At 36.7% G+C, this 26,743-nt stretch overlaps 1 protein-coding gene across 1 annotated transcript; it reads left to right on the forward strand.

Moving 5' to 3' along the window:
• LOC115924440 (E3 ubiquitin-protein ligase MIB2-like) lies at window positions 1-23,638 on the forward strand. Its single transcript, XM_030986523.1, has 22 exons — window positions 1-115; window positions 3,061-3,335; window positions 3,639-3,816; window positions 4,349-4,455; window positions 5,717-5,902; window positions 7,307-7,419; window positions 7,946-8,059; window positions 9,563-9,670; window positions 10,067-10,238; window positions 10,652-10,729; window positions 11,121-11,296; window positions 12,094-12,245; window positions 13,292-13,448; window positions 14,703-14,857; window positions 15,335-15,464; window positions 16,329-16,544; window positions 17,975-18,150; window positions 19,350-19,591; window positions 20,776-20,953; window positions 21,510-21,642; window positions 22,100-22,213; window positions 22,620-23,638. The coding sequence occupies exons 2-22, from the start codon at window positions 3,110-3,112 to the stop codon at window positions 23,025-23,027; spliced, it is 3,519 nt and encodes a 1,172-aa protein (XP_030842383.1). The 5' UTR covers window positions 1-115; window positions 3,061-3,109; the 3' UTR covers window positions 23,028-23,638.
• Window positions 23,639-26,743: the final 3,105 nt, after the last annotated feature.

Here is a 26,743-nt window from a genome sequence, read left to right on the forward strand (position 1 = left end):
GAAGGCAAAGGAGACTGTGCTGTGAATGTGTTTATACTACGTCATCATCACAGCAGTAAACATTGTCGCAAACCCTATTTTGAGGTATAACTTTTACTGCCGATCTGCAGATCAAGTAAGTTCCTAGTTTGGTTTCTTTTCTCATGCATGCAATGTTTTCTTAAGTTATATCTCGATAGACTAATTTTCTCACAAACGTACGTGAAACACGCGAGAGTCAATGTGTACGTAGACATGCAGAACTGCATGCAGAAATAACTATCTGATATGTGGAAAAGGCGGTCAGTGCATGCAGGAGCCACATGCATGTAGTTTCATTGGAACAACATATACAGTTGATATTATAAGAGACAGATTTCAATCTTAGCTAGGCTATCAGCAAGGATTGCCAATATTTTCCCAATATTTAAAACAAGTTTTATATAGCTATATTAATGAATGGTAAATCATGTGCTGAAAACACCCTCTCTCGTCTCCCAGTCATGACTAGCAGTACCCCAGTAGAGCGCACTGGTCAAAGGTTACAAATTCACAACCTATAAACCTAGTCATGATTGGAATGATTGTTGTGGACATGTTTTTAGACATATGTAAGAGGAACATGTATGAATGCAGAGAATATTGCAAGATATTGTGGAAAAGACAACCCTGATCACAACTATCTGCCTTCCTCTGTATGCTTACATTACCACCGGTATCACTTTCCTGTCGTCTCAGCAGAGAGCTATCCTGTCTACATGAATGTACCTGTATCATAGTCAAGTTGGGCATTGGAAAAATGGATGGCTATCAGGCGCGTACGCAGGGGGGTTAAACCCCCCCCCTTTGGTATTTTTATATGTGTAAACCCCCCTAAAAAAAACCTAAACCCCCCCCCCCCCCTTTGGATTTTTTTTTTTTTTCTTATTATTAAAAGAAAAAAAAAAAAAAAAAAAAAAATTACCCCCATGGCTGACCTAAGAAAGGTGACCTTACCCCCCCCCCCCCAACGGAGCAAAATGTCAAATTTCAAATTTCGAGACCAAAAAAAAAAAAAAGTGTCCTCTTACCCCCCCCCCCCCCCCCCCCCCCCCCCCGCTTATTCAGCGGTCGGTTGAGTCGTTGCGATTTTTTTTTGGGACCCCCCCCAAAAAAAGTGTCCGCTTACCCCCCCCCTCCCCCCCCCCCCCCCCCCCCCCCCACTTAGCGACTTTTCGGCTGGCTGAGTCGTTGCGATTTTATTTGGACCTCCAAAAAAAAAAAAAAGTGTCCGCTTACCTCCTAACCCCCCCCCCCCCCCCCCCCCCCACTGAGCGACTTTTTGGCCGGCGTGATTTTCAAATTTTCCTGAGTCGTTGCTAAATTTTGGACCCGATTTTAAACCCCCCCCCCCCCCCCCTTGAAAAAATCCTGCGTACGCCACTGATGGCTATTGTATGGTTCAGGAGTCGTGTGTGTATGACTATGTGTGTATACTGTGTATTGTAATTGGGATTTTACAGACGTGTATAAATCAGATTATTTACATCTAGGGACCGACCTTTAACGTCACCATCTGAAAGTCGTGACTCGTTTCGAACCTGTGCACTTGGCTGAATCAGTTTGTAACTTCCATTTTTAGCTGGATTACAGGCGCATGTCGCCACAACGCCCCGTTGTTTGTGCAGCAGATATTTGTTACAATCCCTGCTATACAGTACACCTGCAACCAGGAATGTAAACATGTATGTTGTATGTTTATTGAAAGTCTACTTTGGTATAGAGGAAAATGAATATGAAATAAGGGAACCGAGTCGAGTCGACCCTGATTATGTATCGTGAACGTTAGTTTTTTACAGTAGTATTTCCAAATCTAGTTCAACATGAGGCATACTGTTAACATTGATAGTTACCAGTATGTTACTGGGATTGGGGGAGGGGGGTAATATTTGAATATTTATCCCTATTAAAACATAGACTTCATTTTCAATGCAATATTGAGACATTTACATATTCTTGCTGTTGAAAAATAATTACTTTCTTCATAAAGCAACCAGTTTTAACTTGAAATGTACTACAACTTTGCCAATGTAAATTGCACTTAAAATTCAGGAGACAGCAAGCATTGATGTTCATATATGTCTGTGACAAGGAAGTTATACAAAAAAGAAGGTTTACATATACATGTATGTTTGCTGAATATAATGAAACAAATTTGTAAACTATGAATCCATTTTTCTGCAGATAGTCCATTGTATTTATTTTCTTCTTCTAAACAGTTACTTTGGCACCATGTTTGTTTACCTAAATCTGCAGCCATAAAGCAAAACAAGCTTTTGTGCATTTGAAAGACATTTGTGTATTGAAGGCAACTGTATTATTACATTGCACCTTGGACCTAGCTGTCACGTTCTACATGAGTGGGAGAGAAAGATAGATCTACAGTTATGAACTGAATTATTATAACTGAAGAATGAAAGGTAGATTGGTTGAGTTAGGGCCTTTGTTGAATACTTGTTGATGTAAGCTTTTGTGTCACATTTCAAGAAACATAAATCGGGACAAATTTACAAAACTTGGTAAGAGCATGAATAATTTTAGTTGTTAACTGTAGATAGATATATATATATAGAGAGAGAGAGAGAGAGAGAGAGCTAGAGAGAGAGAGAGAGGGGAGGGGGTTGTACAGGAGGTATAGAGAGAGACACAGAGAGAGAGAGAGAGGTGGATCCAGGTATAAAGAGAAAGGATTATTTGTTGGTAGGAGTGGATCCAGGAAGAGAGGAAAGAAAGAAAAAGAATATAGAGAAACAGAGAGAAAGAGATAGAGAGAGAGAGAGAGGGGAGGGGTTGTACAGGAGGTATAGAGAGAGACAGAGAGAGAGAGAGAGAGGTAGATCCAGGTATAGAGAGAGAGGATTATTTTTTTGTAGGAGTGGATCCAGGAAGAGCGGAAAGAAAGAAAAAAGAAAATAGAGAAACAGAAAGAAAGAGATAGAGAGAAAAGAGAAAGGAGAAGGTGAAGATGGTAGTGAATTTCAAATGCAGGTATATAGGTACATTATATTCTTAGCATGTTGTTATATTTTTGCATTAAAACAGGCCCAAATAAATCAAATCAGATTAGAACATCTAAATCAGGATAGCAACCATGGAGGTTGGACAGCGAGTTGTCCGAAGCGCCACCTGGACATGGCGAGATCAAGATGGCGGTGAGGGTCATCTTGGGACAGTGGTCAAGCTCAAAGATCAAGACCCTCAGGAACCCATTCCTAAAGACTGGGCCAAGATCAGATGGGATAATGGAAATGTTAACAACTATCAGGTCGGGTCCAGTGGGTCATATGACCTTGCGCTCTTCGACAATGCCCCCGCAGGTAACGATTCCCTTACTTAATTTTTTAACAATTTTTCTATTAGTTTATATTAAAATTAAGATTAAATCTAGCAATTAAATCAACAGATTTTCTTTAAATGGTCAATAACTGAATATTGTTTATCTATTTTACAGTGATGAAAGCTTTATAAGTTCAAGTATCTGATGCTGGGGGGGGGGGGGGGGGGGGAGGAGGGGGGAGGAGGCGGGCGGGGTATTAATTTCCAATTCATATTGACGGCTACGAGACCAATACTGTTATACAATTTCTTAATTTTCCATCTTCCTCAATTCTTTTTTTCAGGTGTGAATCATGTTCATATAACTTGTGATAGCTGTTCAATGAATCCTATAGCTGGCATACGTTGGAAATGCAGTGATCAAAGCTGCCCTGATTATGACCTTTGTACTCCATGCTACATGAATGATAAACATGACTTGACTCATAGATTCACTCGCTTCACCAGCCGGAAAGAAACAGGGTATGTACAGAGTATTTTTTAGTATTTTTTTTAACTATGAGTTTTGCTTTTGTTTATTTTACATTAAAATGCAATATATTTTGCGCCTATGAATATATTTTCTATATGAAATTGGGATAGAGAACTGGAAAACTTAATGTTGTTCAGGATGTATTCAAGTAGTGGGGTTTCAAAATGAAAGATAGATAAATAGGCCCCCTCTCACCCCAGGGTGCATGAGATGAGTTCATGCTATTTGGGTCATATTGTCATAATTCATGTGAAGTCGATTCAAGTATTCTGTGTTTTTTTAAAGCCTTACTATAAAGGACCTTGTTAGTCATGAAAAATTTTACTTATAACAATATACCCTTACTTACCTCGTTTTACATTCTGCAGGCAAACTTTTGACTCTTGACATTTGAGTTGGAACTGTCTCAAAATGTATTTACCTCTTTTGATGAATATGATCTCTACACAATCTGATTGTTCTACTAGCTTTATACATTTCTCTTAAAAATTATTAAAAAAAGAGATTTGTTTGTTCCTTCAGGACACAAGTGACACCTCGATTTGGAGAAGCGAAGACAGTTTCCAGAGGGCTGTGTCCAGAGGCAGAGGTCTGTAGAGGGAAGGATTGGCAAGGAGATGATGAAGATGGTATGAAATATGTATTTTTCACTTCTTCCTTTTATTTTCATTTCTTTTTTTACGATTTTGCCTATTTGCCAGTGCAATGCCTTTAAGTTTTTTATTTAAGTAACTTGTTTAACCCTAAAAAGGCCGGAGGTGAATTTTTGCCTGCATCAAAACCCCTGAACCTATGGCCCTGAAATTTCATAAGTTTTTTCCCCCATATCTTTCGCACATTTTGATACCAAATTTGTTATGGGCAGACCTATGGTTTGGGTGTTAGGTGACAAAATATCATCACACGTCTATCAAAATATGTAATTCTCACAAACTTGTGCGTGTGTAAGTATATTTCCCCCAAAAAATTGCATATTGTCATAAAAACATTGATAAAAAATATATAAATAAACATGAAAGAAAATAAACATTACCATCTTATTCAATATACTCAATGTATCACCATGCTAATTTTCACATTAATTGGACCTTCCTAGGCTGAGATCTTAATGCCCCCCCCCCCCCCCCCCCCCCCCCCCCCCCCCCCCCCCCGGCTGTATTAAGACCTCAAATAGCCCGGCCTTTTTAGGGTTAATCATGAGCTTTAGCTTAGCAGTAAGAGAATTTAGGGATAAATGTTTTCATTTTGATAGCCCTTTGGAAAGATATTAACACTTTTGTTTCTTTTTCTCTCATCTCTACATGGTTGCTTGTTTGCCACATGTGCCATTTTGCACAAAACAGTAAACACCAATTAATGGAAGGATTGCATTGTGTAATGTCTTTCTAAAATCAACCATTTAAAATCTTTATTAAATCCATGATAACTCTAATTATAACCTTGTGAAACAGTTTCAAAGCCTTTAGTATATTTATCCCATGATAAAATCAATGTGGCACAAGGGTGGGGGGGGGGTATTTGTGTTGTTTATAAAGCTTGTAGATTTCTACTCTGACCTAGTACAGAATGCAGTACGACGAATTCATGCAACCTGCTATTTTGATATGAAATTATGATGTCTTTATTATTCAACTAAATTTGTGGTAGCCACTGTGAGCGTTTGAACAAAAGGAAAATATCAAGTATACATATCTCCACAGGCATGCCCCTGATCACAAAATATAAGAAGGTTTGGCTTCATACATTCCGTAAGAAAGTTGGCTCGTTCCTGTAGTATCATGTTATGTCTGGTAATATTGAGTAATTTATTTATAATAATTGATTTTGTTTTGCTTTTACAATTATTTTGTCTAAAAAGTAGAGTGATTGATTATTCTCTTGATGATTCAGGTGCCGGTGGGACTGTTGTTGAGATATGTCCCTTCTCTAAAAGGCCACGATCAGGCGTCACTGTTTGCTGGACTCAGTCTAAACTGGTTACTACTCATAGAGTTGGATTTGATGGGAAAATGGATCTGAAATGCACCGCAGCAGGAACTGGGATAGATTACTATGCTACACATCTTCCTGTTTTAGGTATTGTATCCAACAGTTTGTCCTTTTGTTCCACAATAATGGCTAATCACTATTTATTTCTACATTCACTTTTGACTTTTTAATTTTGGATTACACACACATATTTTCTTCCCTACCTGTTGTCTACTTTCCATCACTCTTATCTTCATGCTCACCTTCATCACTGTAAAGAATTAAGTATCAGTGGCTGTCATAATCATTTGGATCATCAGTATCAGTATCATCATCTACATCATCATCATCATCATCATCATCGCCGTCATCATCATCCCGGTTTCATACGATCTACTTTATCATCCTCACTACTATTGTCACAATTGTTTCCATCATCATTATCACAACTGTACCTTCATTATCAATATCAACAGCATTATCATCATCACAATCTTCATTATCATATTCATCATGTTCATTTCTATCATCTTCATCATCTTTATCATCATCATCATCAGTACCATCATCATCATCATCTCATCACCATCATCGTCATCATCATCATCATCATCATCATCATCATCATCAGTATCATCATCTTTATCATTATTATCAGTACCATCATCATCATCCTTATCATCATCATCAGTATCATCATCATCATCATCCTTATCATCATCATCTCCATCACCTTCTTCATCCTCATCATAACCACAGTCACCACTATAATCCTCAGCAATATCATCATCATCATCATCAACATCATCATCATCACCACCATATACCTTCATCATCATTATCGACAGCACCATCATCAGTTTCATATTCATCCCCATCATTAACATCATCATCATTATCATCATCATTTTTCTCTCTCTCTCGAGTTGTTTACAGGTAAACTTTGGTTTCCCTTCTTCAGGGACACTTTTCCTAAATAGCCTTAAATTAAATGTATACTCTTGAATACTAGTGGACAGTATTTGAATTATTGCGATTAGTTACTTTTTCTTCATCTGTACCAACTTTTAAATCTTATATGAATATAATTGTATTGTATTAAATGTTATCATTATCATATTGGCCTGAATTCACAAAGGAAGGTTTGTCGACAAACCAGGTTTTTGTACGTCATATGACGCGTTTTGACGCGGTTTTTACAAACCTGGTTTGTAAAAAACAAAAGGAGGTTTGACGAAACAAAAGGAGGCTTGACGAAACAAAAGGAGGTTTGTCGACAAACCTCCTTTGTGAATTCGGACCATTGTGTTTGTATTTCGAGTGAAGTATGGTGAAGTTCGATATTTGTATTTATTATGATGTAATTAATTCTATTTGATTAATTGATAAAACAGACAATTTTAAACTTGAGTTGCATGTCATTTTCTTTTGACAAAGCCATTCAATTTAAAAATTCAATTTATTTCTAATTTCCAACCTATTAAATTATTGATGTGGTTGTTTTGAAAACAGGTAAAGAGGTTGGTTTAAAGGTTGGAGATCTGGTAGCTATTACTCTGGACAGTGAAACATTACAGATTATGCAACAGATGGGTGGGCGAGAGTGGTTACCAGCAATGGGAAATGTGAGTTGCATGATACAAATACAAATGATTAGATAAACAAACAAATAAACAATAAATGTATGTAAACAAAGATAAACAGCCAAATAAATATGTAAATTCATACAAATTTAACATGTAAATTCAAGTAAAGGAATGTCAACAAATACTAACAAATAACAACCAAATAAATGGATGCAAAGATAAGTAAAAACCAATAAGCAAACAAATGTTCAACAAACTAATATAAACTATCTATTTTCAGCAGAACACGTAATTTGTGTTATAGAGGAGCTTTGAATAACATTAGTAAGGTCAACTGTACAAAAGACAAAAAATAAAAACAAATACCAATAGCTTTATGAAGTACATATAAAGTACCCCCTAAAATATCTGAATACCTAAATGGATTTATATGTGTGATATGTGTATATACCGTAACATACAGAGTAGAACAGGGTTGTTGTTTTAAAATTAAATATTTAATGATCATATATTGGAATACCTTCTAATTCCATTGATTTTCTTTTCGCACTCTTTACCCTTTCAGCTGTATGGGAAGGTTGCCAAGGTTACTGGTATCAACTTAGACGGGAACGCAGAGGTCACTTACCCTGAGAGAAAAGAACAACCTTTCACCTTCAATCCAGATGTACTGAACAAGGTATGGTCTTAAGTTCTACGTTACTTGCTCTTGGGACAATTGCTCTGCAGTAATTTCTTACAGTAACTGAATCCCTGACTTCAAACTTGGACCAAACACTATTGCTAACACTAACCCTAAAATTAACTCTATACTTTTGACGAATTAAACCCCAACAAAATAGTTGCCACTATAAGAAATGCCATGGAGAAAGGCAATAGTAAAAACAAAATGTAAAACATTGCATTAAACTTGCAGTGTAGAGTTGAGGGGCCATTTGAAAATTATATAAAGAAGTGAAATAGCAGTGATGATGATCATTAATATGTTTCTTGAATTGAGGTTCCTGAAGTTCCGGTGCGCGTGTTATACCTGTTACAGAACATTTTCAGTCAGGGATGTTCATGCTCTTTACGTATACTATATGTTTTTATGATTGTTCATATTGAACTTTACTTTCTTTTCTTTCCTACATGTAATTTCACATCTGCTAGAGATTTTCTTTGTATCAAGTTTTAATGTTTACTCACTGTAACTGGAGCCCCATCTCTTTCTCGTTGTCTACCGCTTGCCCCTCTCTCTTGCCCTCTCTTGCTTCCCTTCTCTCTCTCTTATGCACACACTCAAACACAAACTCTCTCTCTCCCACACTCTCTCTCTCAGACACCCTCTCTCACACAATCTATCTTTCTCTTATGCACACACTCGAACACCACTCTCTCTCCCACACCCTCTCTCTCCGACACCCTCTCTCACACAATCTCTCTTTCTCTTATGCATACACTCAAACACCACTCTCTCTCTCTCTCCCACACCCTCTCTCTCCGACACCCTCTCTCACACAATCTTTCTCTTATGCATACACACATTCTCCCACACCCTTTCTCTCTTTTATTCACACACACACATGAACAGACATGCACACACAAACCTCTCTCTCTCCCACACCCTCTCTCTCCGACGCCCTCTCTCACACAATCTCTCTTTCTCTTATGCATACACTCAAACACCACTCTCTCTCTCTCTCCCACACCCTCTCTCTCCAACACCCTCTCTCACACAATCTCTCTTTCTCTTATGCATACACACACCCTCCCACACCCTTTCTCTCTTTTATTCACACACACACATGAACAGACATGCACACACAAACCTCTCTCTCTCCCACACCCTCTCTCTCCGACACCCTCTCTCACACATTCTTACTTTCTCTTATGCATACACACATTTTCCCTCACCCTTTCTCTCTTTTATTCTCACACACACTAACACACATGCACACACACACGCTCTACCACACCCTCTCTCTGTTATGCATGCACACACACACACACATACGCTCTCCAACTCCCACACCCTCTTTCTTACACAATATCTCTCTCTCTCTCTCTCTCTCCCTCCCTACGTTATTTCATCCCTTCCCCTCATTGTATCTATTTCTCTCCATTTTCACATTTTCTTCTCTATTATTATCATATTTAACTCTTTCTCCATAAAAATTATTAAACAAATATATTTTTCTAGGTTCCTAGGCTAAGTAAGGGAGACCGTGTGCAGATCAATAAAGACTTGACGTTTGTGATGAATCTTCAAGAAAACAGTCAAAATGGATGGATCGATGGCATGGAAAAGGTCCGTCAAACCAAACTTTTAAACAATATGAAGTTCTGTGTGACTTGTGAACACTTTTTGTGCCCATAAAGTACCAAGTCCGGTACCAGTAATAGAGCCCCACTTTGTTTGGGCTTGGCATGAACCAGGGAAATTATTGAAATATGATTGGCTTGGCGGTAACTAACTAAGAATACAAATCTTTCACACGGATCAGTCAGTATGTCGCAAGACATTTAAAATCTTTCATGATCATGATTGTAATCAATCAAAGCTGATCATTCATTTTAGGCAAATATAACAAAATTTGGTTTGGAGAGGATAAACCTTGGGATTTTGATGTAAAAGTGTTCTTTTTAAAGATGTTTCACTACGTGCAAAATGGATTATTAAACATTACTTCATGTCTATTTCCAGTGTCTAGGAATGGAAGGGACCGTGATGAACGTTGATTCACAGTACAACAGCCGGGTGCGATTGATTGGTTTGGAGAATTTGTGGTCATGGCATCCCTGTTCCTTGATCCTCGTCAAGAAGAACTCATCAGATGATGACAAGCAGAGTGCTGAATCTACAGGCCTCAAGCTAGGTTGGTTGGGATATTTAATAACCTTGCTGCTACCCTTGTCAGAGACAATTTTCCCTAGGCAACTTTCGCTGTAGTCCCCCATGTTTGATATTAGCACCAAGGCTATTGTCTTCTGGCAAGAACATTGGGCCCTGCTTCATAAAACAAGATATTAATCTACATTTGCAACTTTCCATCCTGGTGTTGAATGGTTACCCGGAAGGAAGTGAATTTCAATGTGTTTTGATTGACATATGAACTTGCAATATGATGCCTGGCCGCAGAGTGTGCACACTGTAATGTGGGTATTAGCAACCGAATCTAATGACTCTGGTAGATAATATAATTACATTGTAAAGTGCTTAGAAACGTAGTATTAAGTACAATACAAATGTTAATATTGTGATGATTGGTATCTTCTATTACTGATCCAGATGGAAGTGGACAAACTGAATTCAATAAAGCCTTGCTATCACTACTCGGGACAGATTCAGGCGAAGGAGGTGAAGGAGGTAATGTAATAAAACCAGGTTATGGTATATAAGTTGCATTTTCACATTTTACTTTGTATATTATAACTCTGAGTCCATATCTGGTTTATGTATAATTTCAATTAATACCGATGTATGCATTATTTTGTGTAATGTCATATTCTTCCGTGTCATTTACTTCAATACTTTTCCTTCCTTTTCCTTTCATCTTTTTCTTGCGCTTAGAAACATTAGTATTAAGCGCTTTATTAATATAATGTATTATCATTATTATTAATGTGGGGGTTAGCAACCGAATCCAAAGACTCTGGTATATAATAATAATTACAATGTCAAGTGCTTAGGAACGCAGTATTTCGTATCATACAAATAATAATATTGTTATCATTAGTATCTTCTATTACTAATCCAGATGGACATGGACAAACTAAAATGCTCAAGGCCTTGCTATCACTACTTCAGACAAAAGATGGCAGCTCATCCAATAGTGATTCAGGCGAAGGAGGTGAAGAATCTCAACTGATCAAGGCCGCTAAGAGAGGCAATGTTGAACGTGTCGTGGAGATTCTATCCATATCACCAGAAAAGGTAATCCCGTTTTACTTAAAATAATTAAAATTACAAACACTGTTGAGACATTGAACTTTCAAGAGTATACTGTTGGAAGTTTTGTTGCACGAAATTTTCATGAAAGGTAAATGTTGTCTGTTTTTTTATGTTAGGCCTAACAAAAAAAATATGTTGTATTGCTCTTTGCGACCAACCCAAAAATCTTGAAATCTACTATCGGCTTTAAAAAATTAAAAAAAATTACAGTTTTTTTAGAAGAAAAAATTATGAAAGCATTCAAAAATAAGAAATATCAGCCCAAAGAAGGAGTAAAAAAAAAAGATTTCCAACCGACCTACCCATGTTTTGGCACTTGAGGGAAATACAACATCTTTTTTTTTTAGGCCTAGCTTATATCATGAAATGCATGACAGTACTTGACAGTTTCTTAATTGCTTTCCAAAATGTCTTTTAATATGGAGTTGAACATGTTCATTGCACAGTTCCCAGTAGAAGTTTTAGAATACAGTTCTAAGCTGCTTCATTGATATGGAATGTATCTTTTTGCACATGGAATCCCTCAAGCATTGGGTATATTGGTGATAAAGGCTCATGACTATCATACATATCTGAATAATCATAGTTTGATCCTTGCTCAATGCTTGAATCCTTGGACATGGTTGTTTGCCCAAATTTGTCCCCTCAAGACAAGTGAATTAAATGCGTAATACTTGGGTAATGAATATTGGGGGGCCATCGGAAAGAGCCATATTAATGTTGATGAGGCTACCGTGCTAGGTATGTGACTCTGTATTATCATGATTATTATATTACAGGCAAATATGAAAGTTGGTGGGAAGACTGCTCTACACATGGCAGCTGCCCATGGTCATCTTGAAGTAGTCCAGGCACTTCTGGAGTCAGGGGCTGAGATAGATATCACCACTGTTGATAGCGGGAGCACTCCGCTCCATTACTCTGTCGAAGGGTAAGTCAAGTGACAGGTAGAGATCTGACATTTGCTCCAGCAACAATCGCTATGTTGCAATTACTTTGAAAATTTCTTGTCGAAAGTAAAGGGTTATGAATTGCCGGAAAGAAAACAAACTTTGAGGGAGTTTTTTGTACATGTAGATCGATGAATGGAAAGTGTTGGCACCTCATGCATACTGGGTATTCAATGAGCTCTGTGTTATACATTTTAGACACAGAAATGTTAGGCGTATTGCACTACACGTCATTGTAAAAAAGCTTTAGTGTTGAGGCTTAGGTTAGGCTAAGGTTATCGCTAGGGTTAGGTATGGTGTTTTTTCCAGTGTTGAAGTTTGGAATTCAGTTAGTGTAGGAAGTTACTGCAGAGAGATTAGAGCATGTGTTTTACAATTTTGACAGAAACATGAATCGTGTGTAGTGGGTGTGTCTTGTGGATGTCATGGTTCAAGTCCCGCCGCAGCTGTTTTCTACTCTCGATCCACTCATGTGGTGTAAATTGGAACACGGTGGGAAGATTTTCCCAAAATTAAATTCGAAATTGCCTTATCAGGAGAGCTTATAGCTGATGCCATGGTATTAATAGTACAACAATAAGAAACATTTATATTGAGCCAGTAAAATATTGGTTTTGTTATTCTTTTTCTTTTCTTCTTCATCGTCTTTATTGTTATCGAACCTGCTGTATAGTTAAAGTTTGCTTTGTAGACACAGGCTATATAATTATGTATTAAATGCTTAATTGTTAAAGAATATCTTTTTACAGGAATATTTTTAGCTTACCGTATGATGTAAAAAAAAATCATATAAAGGACCCCAAGCACACAAGGCATAGATGTACTGGGACATCATGGTATGTGATTCCTGGGAATGCTTTTTTGTGCAGAGTTGAAACACATATTATGACAAATGATATAGGCTCCGTACCAGTGGTGCTCATTTCTGAATTTAAAGGCTGATTTCAATATTCTGTAGTATTTTGGGAATGTTCATTATTGTGTACACAGTAGGCTAATGTGTGTTTTACTCTTAAACCTACTACAGGGATGAACCAGCTATCACAAAGTATTTGATTGGTAAAGGAGCGGATATAAACAGAGGTAATGATAACGGACGGAGAGCGATCCATCAAGCAGCTTACAAAGGGTTTGTTGACTGTGCAAGGGTCTTGATTAATCACGGATGTGACGTTAATGTACAGGTATGTATTTCTATAGATGAGAGAGTGACCTAATAAAGAGGGCTGCATCCCAACAGACAGGACGGTCAGCCACAAGACTGACAATGTCAAGTCTAGTGAACCTTCTAATAGATTTCCTCAAGGCCCATAGACTGACAGCCCACAACTTTGTTGAGGGCCGGTTGACCAAATTGCTAATGTCGTTCCTGTGTGCTGTCATTCTTGTTGGCCATTGTTGCTGTAGGCTGTCAGTCTCATGGCTATCGGTGTACTGGGATTTTAAGATATAGGTATAATGTATGGATTAATGAGAGGTATAGTACGTACAGTCCATAACTAGATGACCCTATCCATGCATGTACAAAATTCTCCATACAAAATATCAGCAACGTCAACATGATTAAATATATTACAATAATAGGGTAATGCAAATTAAGGGTAAAGTTATTTCAGAAATTGTGAAAGAAGTATTTGAAATTTCTGTTAAAATAGGCAATTTGGCCCAGAGTGGGGAATATAAATAATAAAGAAATAGAGCTAAAGTCTGTACATGCAGGTGAAATAAAATTTAGATGCATAAAAAGCAGGTTTGGTTATTAACCGATTTAAATGGGTTTCCCAATTTGTTCTGATTTTTTCCTGATTTTTTTTTTTTCCTCAGATTTTTTTATGTATTTTTTTTCCTCCAGATTTTACCCCTATTTTACAGATTTTTTCGAGATTTTTTCCAGATTTTCCCTTATTTCCCCTCATCTTCCTGATTTTTTCTGTATTTTTTCCCAATTTTCTCACTCAAAAGGGGGGCATTTTTGTAAGATGCCATTTTTTACTTTTTTTTTACTCAAGGGGGGCATGGTTGAAAACCCTTTTTTGTATTAGTGCTCACTATCACCCCTGAAAAAGTTAAGTACAGTAAAAGACAAAAGATTAAAGCCAAGTTACAAGAATGGTTAAATGTTAAAAGGTTTAACAAAAGTTGATGTTCTGAAATTCAAAGAAATTGGTAAATTATAAATTAAGTAGTTGAGGAACGGAAGGAGATAAGATATGGGAGTTGTCCTCCTGATTATGAAAAAATTGCAGTTAATATATTTTAAGAATACAACTGTTACATCCATGAATTCATTTACCTTGGTGATAGGTCACTGAAAGTGTTTACTACACATGGTATTGCAGTTTATTGGAATACCTAGCATACAAGGCAATCAATTACGAATATAGAAGAATTAGGAATATGACATTAATGCTACATAACTTCCATTTATTTGATATAAGGATACAGAGAAAGATACTCCCCTCCATGATGCTATAATCAAGAGCAGGGTAGATGTCATCGAACTATTGGTGAAAGTTCCAGACCTCGATGTGACTCTGGCTAACAAGAGAGAGTGTACAGCTCTACAGTATGCAGCTTTAAGGGACAAACCAGAGTAAGTACTCCCTTGGTCGTATCAATTCATAATGATCTCGAATTTGTACGCATGATCATTAGAAATGTCATGCAAATAAAAGGGGTGATTTTCAGGGGTGTAAGAATCAAAAAAGAGTATGTTTTTTAAAAGAGCAAGACACTTTATGAAGAAGGGATCATATCTTCACAGTGATTGCAAGCATATGAATACATTTGTACCTGTTTTCAGAAAAATAAGATACTTTTTGTAAATTTGTAGTCCATAAGCCCCCAAATAGGGCTTTATTTAGGGCCCATTTCTACTTGCCAAAGCATGCGTTGTACAATGGGCATTATACTCTTTCTGAACAAAGGCAAATCCATTTGACAAGTTATCTTGATTTAAATGCAAGGGGCCTGGAAATGTTTAGAAAAGAGATTAAATCTATCAACTTATGAAAAGGAAATTTCCTGTCTGATCTTAAATATTTTCATTTTCTTTCATTATACATTTTAGACCTGCTGAGTTAATTGCACAAAGTTGCCCTCGATCTATTGTTGTTGCAAGGGATGACGGCCACACCGTATTGCATATCTGTGCAGTCAATGACCATGTAGAGGTCATGAAGGTTGTTATGGCTGTAAAGGTAATTTACTTGGACGCTCATATACCCTAGGCTAGCAAAATGTTAAGGCACATAAAGACCCGTCTGGAATGCAAAAGACACAATTGTTGGTGATAATCTTGAATTTAAAACTTCTTTTGCTTTCTTTTTACCCTCTTTGCATTGTCACTACTTTGTCATACATGCAATTTTGCACAAAACAGTAGGCACCAATTGACTGAAGGATTGCTTTGTGCAACACAATGGCTTTACAAAATTACCCATTTCCGGTCTTGATTAGCTCCATGGCGACCCATTAATCCCAGTATAGATTGATCTTGCAATGGAAACAGTTATTAATTTTTGAAGCCTTTGTTAAAAATTTCAATTTTAAACAATTAATCATTTGCGTTTCAGTTATGACTTTACTTACCTCCTTCTCTGAGTAAGCTACCAGACAAGTATGAAACATAAAAGCAAATTTATTGTCTGAGAAAAAGAAATTCCCCATCTGCATGTAGCTTGTTTTAATTTTCCATGTTTATGTACTTCTGATTTTACAAATGTATTGGATTTGATTAGAAATATGACATTTGAATATCTGTATTTGTTATGGTATGGTAAATGTGTAAAGATACATGTTCCTCAAAGTAAACTTTATTTGTGTAGTACAAGCTAATACATGTACATGTAGGCTTTCAATACATGAGACACATTGTGCAACGTATATCTCTATGTATGACTAATAAATTGTCTTATTACCACACGCCTATAATACAGGGGCCTCACATTTTATGTAGGCAATGGGTGAAGCATGTCGAACAGTCTTATTTAGATATGGATTAAACTGATTTATCTATTACAATGACCAAATAATGAAAGTTGTATATTTTGTGCTCATGGAAGGATCATGGGTTGGATGTGAATGCTAAGAACGCGAAAGCAGATACAGCACTACACCTGGCCGCTCATAAAGGACAATCCCACAGCATAGAGTTTCTGGTGTCACAGGGTGCTGATATCAATCTTCAAGGTCGTGATGATCACACTGCCCTGCACCTCCTTGCCAGCACTGCAGGGACAGATCCAAGTGGTATCAAAGACACTCCTACACTGAGGAAGGTATGTCTATGTTTGTGTGTGCCAAGGGATAAGAGTAGGAGTGTCTCAGAGTAGAAGCCCTAGAGTTCAATAATAGAGATAAATTTGATACAGAGATTATATTCTCCAAAACTGAAATTATTAAGTCACATATTTTATGAAATATACCACATCTCTGGGTGCATTTGTCATCCAAAAAATATCATAGATGTTTAACATAAGCTAATAAGGTAATAATTAATGTTGTATTTATACAAAAATGTCTAAAATTATTTTGTTGTCATTGATGTTTATTGATATAATAGTTGCCAATGACAGTACCTATAACATGATCTTTCAAGAACAAAACATATTATAAATGCAATTTATTGATGGATAAGGAGGAATGATATTTGGTACAGTGTAATATTCCAGACTGAGTAACCAATGTTAATAAAGGCGTTTCAGACACCTGCCATTACTTGCAAGGCCTGGTTTTGGTCAGATGCCTTCCATAATGGAGAGACATATATAGATGAATGATATTCATGTGTTATTCCAGACAAAAATACTTTGAGACACATCTCTTTAGTTGCTAGGGTTAATTTCCTTCTGCTATCACCATGTGAATGAAGGAGTATGACTCACTGGTCAATTTCTTTACTAGGATTAATATCCCACCGCTGCCACCATTAAATGAAGGAGTTCAAAGCAAGGATCAGTTCGACTGCTAGGGTTCATATTCATGTACATTAAGGCGGTACGCAGACGAGGGGGGGGGGGGGTCTGGGGTTAACCCCCCCCCCCCCCTCCCTCATTTTGTTTCAACGTTTGGGTATACGAGGATAACCCCCCCCCCCCCTCCTCACTTTTTGTCAAATTAAAAAAAAAGTAATAAAAAAAAAAAAATTGTGTGTACTAAAGGGTGAAGAAAAAAAAACAGACCCCCCCCCCCACACTGAACGAAATATCAGTCTGCCTAATTTTCCTAATGTCCTTTAACCCCCCCCCCCCCCCCTGCTTATTCAGCAGCTGGCTGAGTCGTTTTAAAATTTTCCCTCAAAAACTGGATCAAAAAAAAAGTGTGCTCCTACTCCCCCCCCCCCCACCCCTTATTCAGCGGCCGGCTGAGTCGTTGCGAAATTTTAAACCCCCCCCCCCCCCCTTGTAAAAATCCTGCGTATGCTACTGTGTACATTCACTGATAGCAACTCACTCCATTTAGTCATTAAGTAAAAGATCATGTGATTATAGTTTGATTCCATGATTTAACTACTCATTAATTCGGAGGAATCTCCATTACCATCTTTTCTGAAGCAACTTGTACCTTTCCTCAAATGATAACCAGTGGTCCTAGATTTTCAGATTTTCAAATATCTTAACTTGGTGTTCTTAATTAAACATACCAAATCACTTCACATTTGAGCGAAGATTGATTGACTGTTTGATTGATGCTCTGTACTTTCTCCCAGATTCGCAAGCGTTTTAGAGATTGTGGAGTGGATAACAGTGCTGCCGCTGCACTCTGCTACATGGTTCTTAATGGAGCGTCCATAGACCTAGAGAATGTCAAATGTCGAACACCGCTATATTACATCAAAGATGCTGAGCTGAAGAAGACTTTGAAGAAGATTGCTTGCGAAAAGATGTAAGTTAATGTCCTTTGGGACCAACTTTGGTTGCCTTCTAAGCCTGTCTGCAAGAAGTATAGGCAACAATTTACAGAATTATTGCTTTGTGCAACACAATAGCATTGCAAACTTACCCATTTCTAGCTCCAAAATAGCCCATGTAACACCAGTGAAGATGAATCTTGCACTGGAAACAGTGTTTGATACTGGAATAAACCATGATAATAATAATATAATAATAACGTTTTATTTACCCAGGGTAGCCACTTCAGTTATGAAACTGCTCTTCCTGCGGGCCCTGCATAACATAATATGTTATTACTACCCCTCTCCAATCTAATATGCTGGGCGCCTAGCTAGAAGGCAAAAGGTCCCATTGTTATTGTTATAAGTCTTTAATATGACTCGGCCGGGGATCGAACCCACGACCTCCTGTTCATGAGGCGGGTGCTCTTACCACTGAGCCACCAGGCCCAGTCAAATCGTCGCTGTTTTCACGAAGTGACGGTAGTGAAAAAAAAATTGCATTCACTTTGCGTGACGATTTTTCTCACTACCGTCACTTCGTGAAAATAGGGACGAAATATACCATTGGTATATTTATCCCACAATTAATACAATGTGGCACAGGGGATTATTTGTATGGTATTTAAATAATTAAATAAGATGTCAAAAGTCATTTGAGATAGAGTTATTGCCATTTTAGTTGTTTTAACCTTCTTCTTTTTTATGATAGACTAAGTATTTTGTCTACATGATGCGCTTCATTCCCCTCAAACATGATACTAATAAATATTTACCATTTTATTGCCCCTAAACTATTTCAAATTTTTTTTTTTTAAATAACATAATTTCTAGTGTCATCATATTTTTTTTTCTAGACATATTTGAATCACTAGTTCTGTTTTGATTTTGTTGATTAATGCCATATTCATATCTTTTTATGATCTGAACTGATCTCCTCTGAACTTTACATGATTGGGTTCCTTCTTTTCCTCTACTCTTCAACTTTCGTTTTTGTTGAATAATCCTGTCTTCATTTCATTTCTTATCTGATCTTACATAATAATCCTTTTTCTTGTCACCTTGCATTACTACCAAAAGAACTTGTACCTATGTCATTCATGAAACTAGTGTACTTACACATATATTTTCTTCACTTATTGCAATGTCATTATGTCTAGGATATAATGCATTTTATCAACACCTTTTTTAGATCTGATGATATGTCATCATGGGAGGACCTCGGGGAAGATGAGGATGTGAAGAAGGGACGCCTGAGCAGTAACTCCATCAGTGTTGACGATGATGATATTATCGTAAAGGGAAACGATGGTCTGAGCATCACTGATAAAGGCTCTCCAAATCGGATAAGACAGGACTCGGCTGAGAGTGAGAGTGGAGCTGATGGCCGTCCAGCAGGAAACCAAAAGAAATCTGGCAAGCCAAAAATTGAAGGTAAACATCTTCATATACACGCTACACCATCTGACTATGATCCGATTTTGGAAGAACTTGTGATAGCATTTTATTTGAACGTTTAAACATGTAAAATCTTAATGACCAATAAGCTGACTTGTTATTTGATTAAAAGAATCTAAATTTCAGGGGATTTCATGCTCCTTTTAAATGCTCCTCAGAATCGTAGTAACGTCATACCAGGAGTGCGAGAATTTGAAGCCGTCTACAATTTGAAGCTGATTTGGCCTTTATACTGACTTGAAGGGATAAATACACTAAAATTCAAGATGTTAATATTCTTATCATTATTTAGAACCAAAAGCAGTACGTCATTGTACTAATTCTTCTTATCGTGAACATTCAAATCCACTGTTTTCTAAACTGAAAACTCTAAAAGTTGATGATATTTATACCCTGCAAAAACGCACGTTTTATGTTGGCTTACACAACGGGCAACTTCCCTCCTATTTCCCCCTATTATTTGATATGAATAAACATGGTACACTCGTATTCCACAAGAAAAGCTGACAAATTACATCTGAGAAATCCAAAAACCGTATTAGCCTTCAAATCCATTTGACATACTGTTCTAGATACAATTGGAATTCACTCCCTACTGTAATTCGAAATCTGAAGTCGACATTCTCTTTCAGATAGCTGTAACAAGTATGCTCCTAACCAATTACCAATGATTTGTGCTTCATCTTCATTTTATGTTATTCATTGATGGCTTTGCTATAACCAGGGTAATAATGTGTAAGCACCATTGAATTATGCACTATTAGTATGCACTATGTAATAGAGGTGTTGTGGTATAGTGGATAAGTCTCCAGACTGTGAACCGCAAGGTTAGGGTTTCGAATCCCTGCTGCAGAATTGACATACATTGGCAAGTCATTAATCTACATTTGCCACACTTGATCCAGATATAAGAAACGGACATGTGTAAGGAATTATCCCTTGAATGGACGGTGCTATGATTTTCGGAGCTAAAGCTGGGGAGATAATATCCAAAGTCCTTTGGATGCGCATATAGACATAATTATAATGTGACATTTTATGTACAATAAATGTTGCTATACGACATAAAAACAGATTGGATTGTATATATTGATATTGATTTATGTATTAGATTGTATATATGTATGAAATCAAATTCTTTCATTTAATTCTCATTCCAGTCTTTGATCTTGTGCACAAAATTGAAGTCTCTGACCTAGACATGGGTCCTGTGGTTGGGAAGGGGCAGTTTGGAGTGGTCCATCGAGCCTCCTGGAGGGGGACTCCAGTGGCAGTCAAAAAGATCTCCATCATGGGTAGCAGAAAAGATGAAATTGAGAAGGAAGTCGCAATACACAGGTATCCAGATGTGTTCCCATCCCACATGTGTTGCTAGGATAGTCTCGTGTATAATTACATTTTTAAAAAATTGAGAGTCATGTGTCAAATCACCCAAAAATGGCAGAAAGTGACTTTGGGGCATAGTACAATCATTTAAAGCTCAAAAATGATAATCTAGAGTGTTGGTTTTCCTAGTTTTTGTTTACTATTTGATCTAAACACTTGTTGACAAGTATTAAAAGGGTATTTTGGAAGATCAGAAAGTTGTGATGGTTGGTCAGCATTATGAATAACTACTACGCACCCCTGGAATCACACAATGTACATCCATTATTTAGAAGCAAGCTTTAATTCGCTGACCGTGATACATATCTATAAAGTGCTGGCACAGAACCATTGATTTATTCAGCTATATATGAATCCAGAATATTTTTATTAAAATGTCATGCCTATTAAACTTGGTAGGGTAGTGAGTATATTTTTACTCAGGACTTAGCTTTGTTGACCAGAGATATTTGGGATGATAAATGATCATCAAACTTTCTTTCTCCTCCATACTCTTCTCTCCATTAAGACGGGCATGTCATCCTAACATCGTTCAGATGATGGCTCTAGGATACCAGGAAAAAGAGGCCTTCCTGGTAATGCAGTTCATTGAAGGACCAAGTTTACACACCGTCATTTTCCCTGATAGGGATGATGTTAAGGTAATTGATTCAAGGGTTTCCAGGAAAGTGCATGGCTGAAGGGAGCGCGGAAACGAACCATTTAAGTGAATGATTGGTAGACTGGATACCATTCAGTTCCCTGATTGCATGTAAGTGCAAGTTCGACTTCATTCACATATGATGTGATAATTCTCAAAAGCAAAACTGCATCAATGAAATTGAATGTCCCAGTGCCCTTCACATTTTTTAACTCACAGGAACATATATAGGGGCCACAGCTGCATACATTTTTTTTTCACTCAAAATGTCATTAATTTCCTAAAGGTAGTTTACCATGTCACGTGAGTAAGAGCTTTAGAAAACCATCATTTCCCATGACATAGATGATTTCATGATCATATTAAAATCTTCAATTTTCCTCATCCATGAATCCGAATGATTCTGTACATTGTTTAAATGGCCTATTTCTTATTGCTTATCAATAATCATCTTACAGATTCCTCTAGACTGGGCTAAAAAGCTTCAGATATCTCGTGAGGTTCTCCAAGCCGTAACCTTTATGCATGCCTGCAACATCTTACATCTTGATATTAAGCCTGCCAATATTCTAGTAAGTATATGGGGGAAGCCATTTTAAAAGTTCAGAAAGTTTATTGATGTATTGAATTCCATGGAATGAGAAACAATTGATGTACTTCTCACACAACTGCATGTACTTCTCATCATGCTTTTAAAGGGTGACTCCTAATTCATGCTTGATGGGTCTGCTAGGATCTACATGTATGTCTTGATATGTTTTGTGTGCTGATGATGCCTGGTAGGCTAAATCTAGGTAGAAATAGAATAAACACATTCTTTCATACATGTATGTGATACATGTGATACACACCATACAAGACTATACAAAAACAAAAGATATGCAACCCTTTATATTCATGTTGTATATATTGATCTTTAAAACCATGTGTCTAAGTGAATTTACCCATCATGACATATAACGGCTTTTATTCTGTTAGGTGGACTCTGCAACAATTCGTCCCTACATCTGTGACTTGGGCCTGGCCCACATCAAGAACCGCAATCTCATGTCCCAATCCGCAGTCAACATCAGAGGCACACCGTGTTTCATGCCTCCAGAGGCACTTGGCGCAACGGAACCTGGTTACAGGCACTCCAACAAACATGACATCTGGTCGGTTGCAGGAACATTAGTGGAGCTATACTCCATGAAGCGGTTGTGGGGAGACTCGATGAATCCTCTGGCCCTGATGGCTCGTATTTTAACAGGCCAGATGAGTAAACCTGAGTCTTTGACAGCTGTAGATTCTAAGGTTCAGAAGATCCTTGAACCATGCTTCAGACAGAAGCCAGAGAAGAGACCATCCGCTTCTGATCTCCTGGATCAGTTCAATGACCTCACTTAATGGTAGTGTACAGAGTTTATAAAAGGGAAAAAAGTAATAATCGTCTTTGCTTTGTAAAGAACAATAATAAAGATAATAAATATTAGATAATGTTAAAGCGCACATATCCACCAAACATGGTGTTCAAGGCGTTCCAATATTATCTTGGTTGTACAGAGTACAGACAACTGATTTCGGTACTCACAGCATTGAATAAATTTAATATTACCGGTCCCCATTTGTGCCTGGGTGGAGAGTAAAAAAATGTATATTAATGTCTTGCCAAAGGACACCAGTGCTTCACCCATGGGATAATGGGCTGGTGGGATAATGTATATCTCAATGGTAAATGTACAATTGTTTTGAAATGTATTGTATTCTGAAGCATCCCAAAGTGATTTAGAACTTCTAAAGGAACAAAGCTGTCCATAGCACAAGTATTCATCTAATCATACATATAACCAGAATGTCTAGAGGCTTGCCATCTCAAGAAGAACATCATATTTCTTTGCAACACAGTGATCTGTCTGCTCGAATGATTTAGTCTAATTTAATGTCAATACTTATTGTAAAAAGGAATGGTCAATTCAAGAGAGATCTCAAATAGAAACATATATGCATTTAATAGCTTTTAAAAAGCACCTACAATCTTTCCAAGGTCAAAATCCTTCATGTATATTCATAGAAATTAATAGAAAAATATATTTTGAGTGTACTTTTTTTAAAATATTTTGTCAATAATGATCATAACAAACCAGATCAGATATGTATATATCTTGCTTGACCAATTGAGTAATATATGTCAAAATGGAATGCTTGAGGTAAAGGAACTAAAACACAGGTATGCATTTTTAATTCCTGATTATAATGTACATATATCATATATATACAGGGCGTATCATAATAAAGGATATTGAAGTTTAATGACGATTTATATGAAAACTACTGATTTCATAATCAAGCATTTTATGTCTGTTGTAAAAGACAGAATGTCCTCTTGTTAATGACACCCCGATCATACTACTACTGTCACAGTTGACTGAATAACAAAGCATTGCTGTCCACCATGTGAAAGGTGCACTGTGACAAGTTAGCATTCACAGATAAATTCTAAAGATTAGTGCTTGTGTCAGCCCAGACATATTGAAATGATGAACAATGAGTTGATTATGTGTCTAAGAAGGAAATGTTATCAAACTTGGCACAATGCACCTTTCACATGGTGGACAGCAATGCTTTGTTATTCAGTCAACTGTGACAGTAGTAGTATGATCGGGGTGTCATTAACAAAAGGACATTCTGTCCTTTACAACAGACATAAAATGCTTGATTATGAAATCAGTAGTTTTCATATAAATCGTCATTAAACTTCAATATCCTTTATTATGATACGCCCTGTATATATGCATATAGGCGTGAAGAAAATGGTCTAGGAACGTGAGACGTAGCTGAACTTTACAATTTTATTATGAGATTTCGACTTGCCTACATATTCTGGAACACCCGTTGTCATGTCAGAGTTGAGCATTCTCGCACTTTTATATTATAGTCTTTAGTATGAACTTAGACTTTTTGAAACGTAATGGGTCATTTTGTAGCTTTACTATTCAAATTGACCGCTTTTTTGCATGGTGTTGTTCATTTTAAAAAAAATTACTGCAAATTTCTATTTTTTTCTTAAAATAAGTAGAACCTTTATTACTGTACGAGCATACCAAAAGATATCTGTCCAGATTCCTAAAGAACATCAACATGAAAATAATAATCAATATTACATGTATTTGTGATGAAACATCATTTCTTCATAATAACATTGTTTGTAATTAGGTACATGATTATATATAATATATGTACATGATGTCTCACTTGTATTAATTTGTAATGAAAAATAAGAAGTTTTAGTCGGCATGAAAACAGAAAGATTTTTTTATGGTTCCCCTATTCCCTGGCACTATTTTAAAAAATTGTGTTAACAAATTTCCAAAAACACTTTCCTTTCTTGACAAATATTTTTAAATTGTCCCGAAAATGGGATAAACCTCTTTCGCTTCAAGCTCTCAAAGATTGTCAGACATGCGCACCCCCCCCCCCCCCTACAAAAATTGTCAACACAAGATAATGTAAAAGACGGGAAATTTAGTTGATTAAATAGTTTTATAATTGGTAATAATGAAAACACATTAAACAAGTCAATAAACAAAATGGTATAGACCTGCTACAAATGTGTGTAAATTCTTATCTTTATCCCATATGGAGGGATCTTGATGACTAGATACAAATTCCAAATGTTCCCATAAAAGGATTTGATAATATTATAAAATATATTTAGTTACTTATCCAAATACTAGAGCTCCATGGAAAACAACAAAACGACAATTTAATGACATTATTTCAGTAATATTCAGCAAAATTACTTATTCAATATCTGGAAGTCACCTCTTTGGAGCAAAAATCATTTTCACTTAAAATCTTGTATAAATATAGAAAATTCATTTACATGTTAAACATTAAATACATGTATATCAATTTCATTGTACTACATAGATTCTTTGAGTAACATTTATTTATCCGTTAATGGCATTAATCCTCATTACCGAGTCCCTAGGAGAGGACTTAAAGCAAGTTACATACATGCTTTTCAGCAGTCTGGTAAAAACAAAACATGATATCAAATTTATGAGGAAAAATAAGTTTGGACTTGCCCATAAAATGAGTCCTATTTGAACATGAAGCAATAAACAATAAAACAAATCCTTCACTTTCCTGATAATGCTTCAGTTTAATGTTTCATTTTAGAAATCTGTATATGAAATAGGAATGTTTTCTACTTTACTCTCGATGTTTTTTTTTAGGACATAACTTTAGTGGTAAATTAACCTTTTATGTATATTAATCCCGAATTACACGATGGTGAAAGGAATTCTCATCAAGAATGTCTGGATATTGATGATATATATATATATATTACTCTTGATGTTAATTATGCATTAAATATGTCTTATTTATATTTTCTCTTTCGTAACACATAAATTGATGCCATTAATTAATCAACACGCCTTTCCTCAAAATAAATGTATTTCACATGAACTGAACAGAAACATTTGTGTGAATTGTTAATAGTCTGCACCTAAAGAACGAGAGAGAATGCCAAAGGGGGCACATAGAGGCAAGAGGAAGGAGTGAGGGAGGGAGGGAGAGAGAGAGAGAGGGAGACAGAGAGAGAGGGGGAGGGAGTCAGAGAGTTAGCAGGAAAGAGACAAGCGACGAGGATCCAATATACCCATAAATCAATTAATGTCAAGTATAATGAAAAACTCAATCCACATATTAATTCAACTATTTTGCTGAGAAAGTCCGATATTAAACCATAAATATTTTTTCTGATTCGTCCAGTTGCATTGTTGAAAAAAGGTAAAGGGGGCTAAAGCGAAATGGATTTCTAATAAAAAGAGGAGAGAAAAGGGGGCCTTTGGTGGGGGTTGGGGGAGTTATGTGTCAAAAATAACTATCGAGGAGTCACGTGAGAGGTTATCACTTATTAAAGAAAGAAAGAAGAATAATATGATCGTAGAATTATGTTATGTCGGCCCAGCAGACACCAAAATCGCGGTTTAGCATATGCAGAAAACGCGCATGCGCGTTTGATAAGTAGATGATGAGTTATGTAACTAAAGGGGATTTCCCGACGGGAATTTCCACACCCAGCCAGCTCGCTGCTATTCGTACTACAGCGACGG

The sequence above is a fragment of the Strongylocentrotus purpuratus genome, unplaced genomic scaffold (genome assembly GCF_000002235.5).
Source record: "Strongylocentrotus purpuratus isolate Spur 01 unplaced genomic scaffold, Spur_5.0 spur5_scaffold_16, whole genome shotgun sequence".
NCBI classification, from domain to species: domain Eukaryota; kingdom Metazoa; phylum Echinodermata; class Echinoidea; order Camarodonta; family Strongylocentrotidae; genus Strongylocentrotus; species Strongylocentrotus purpuratus.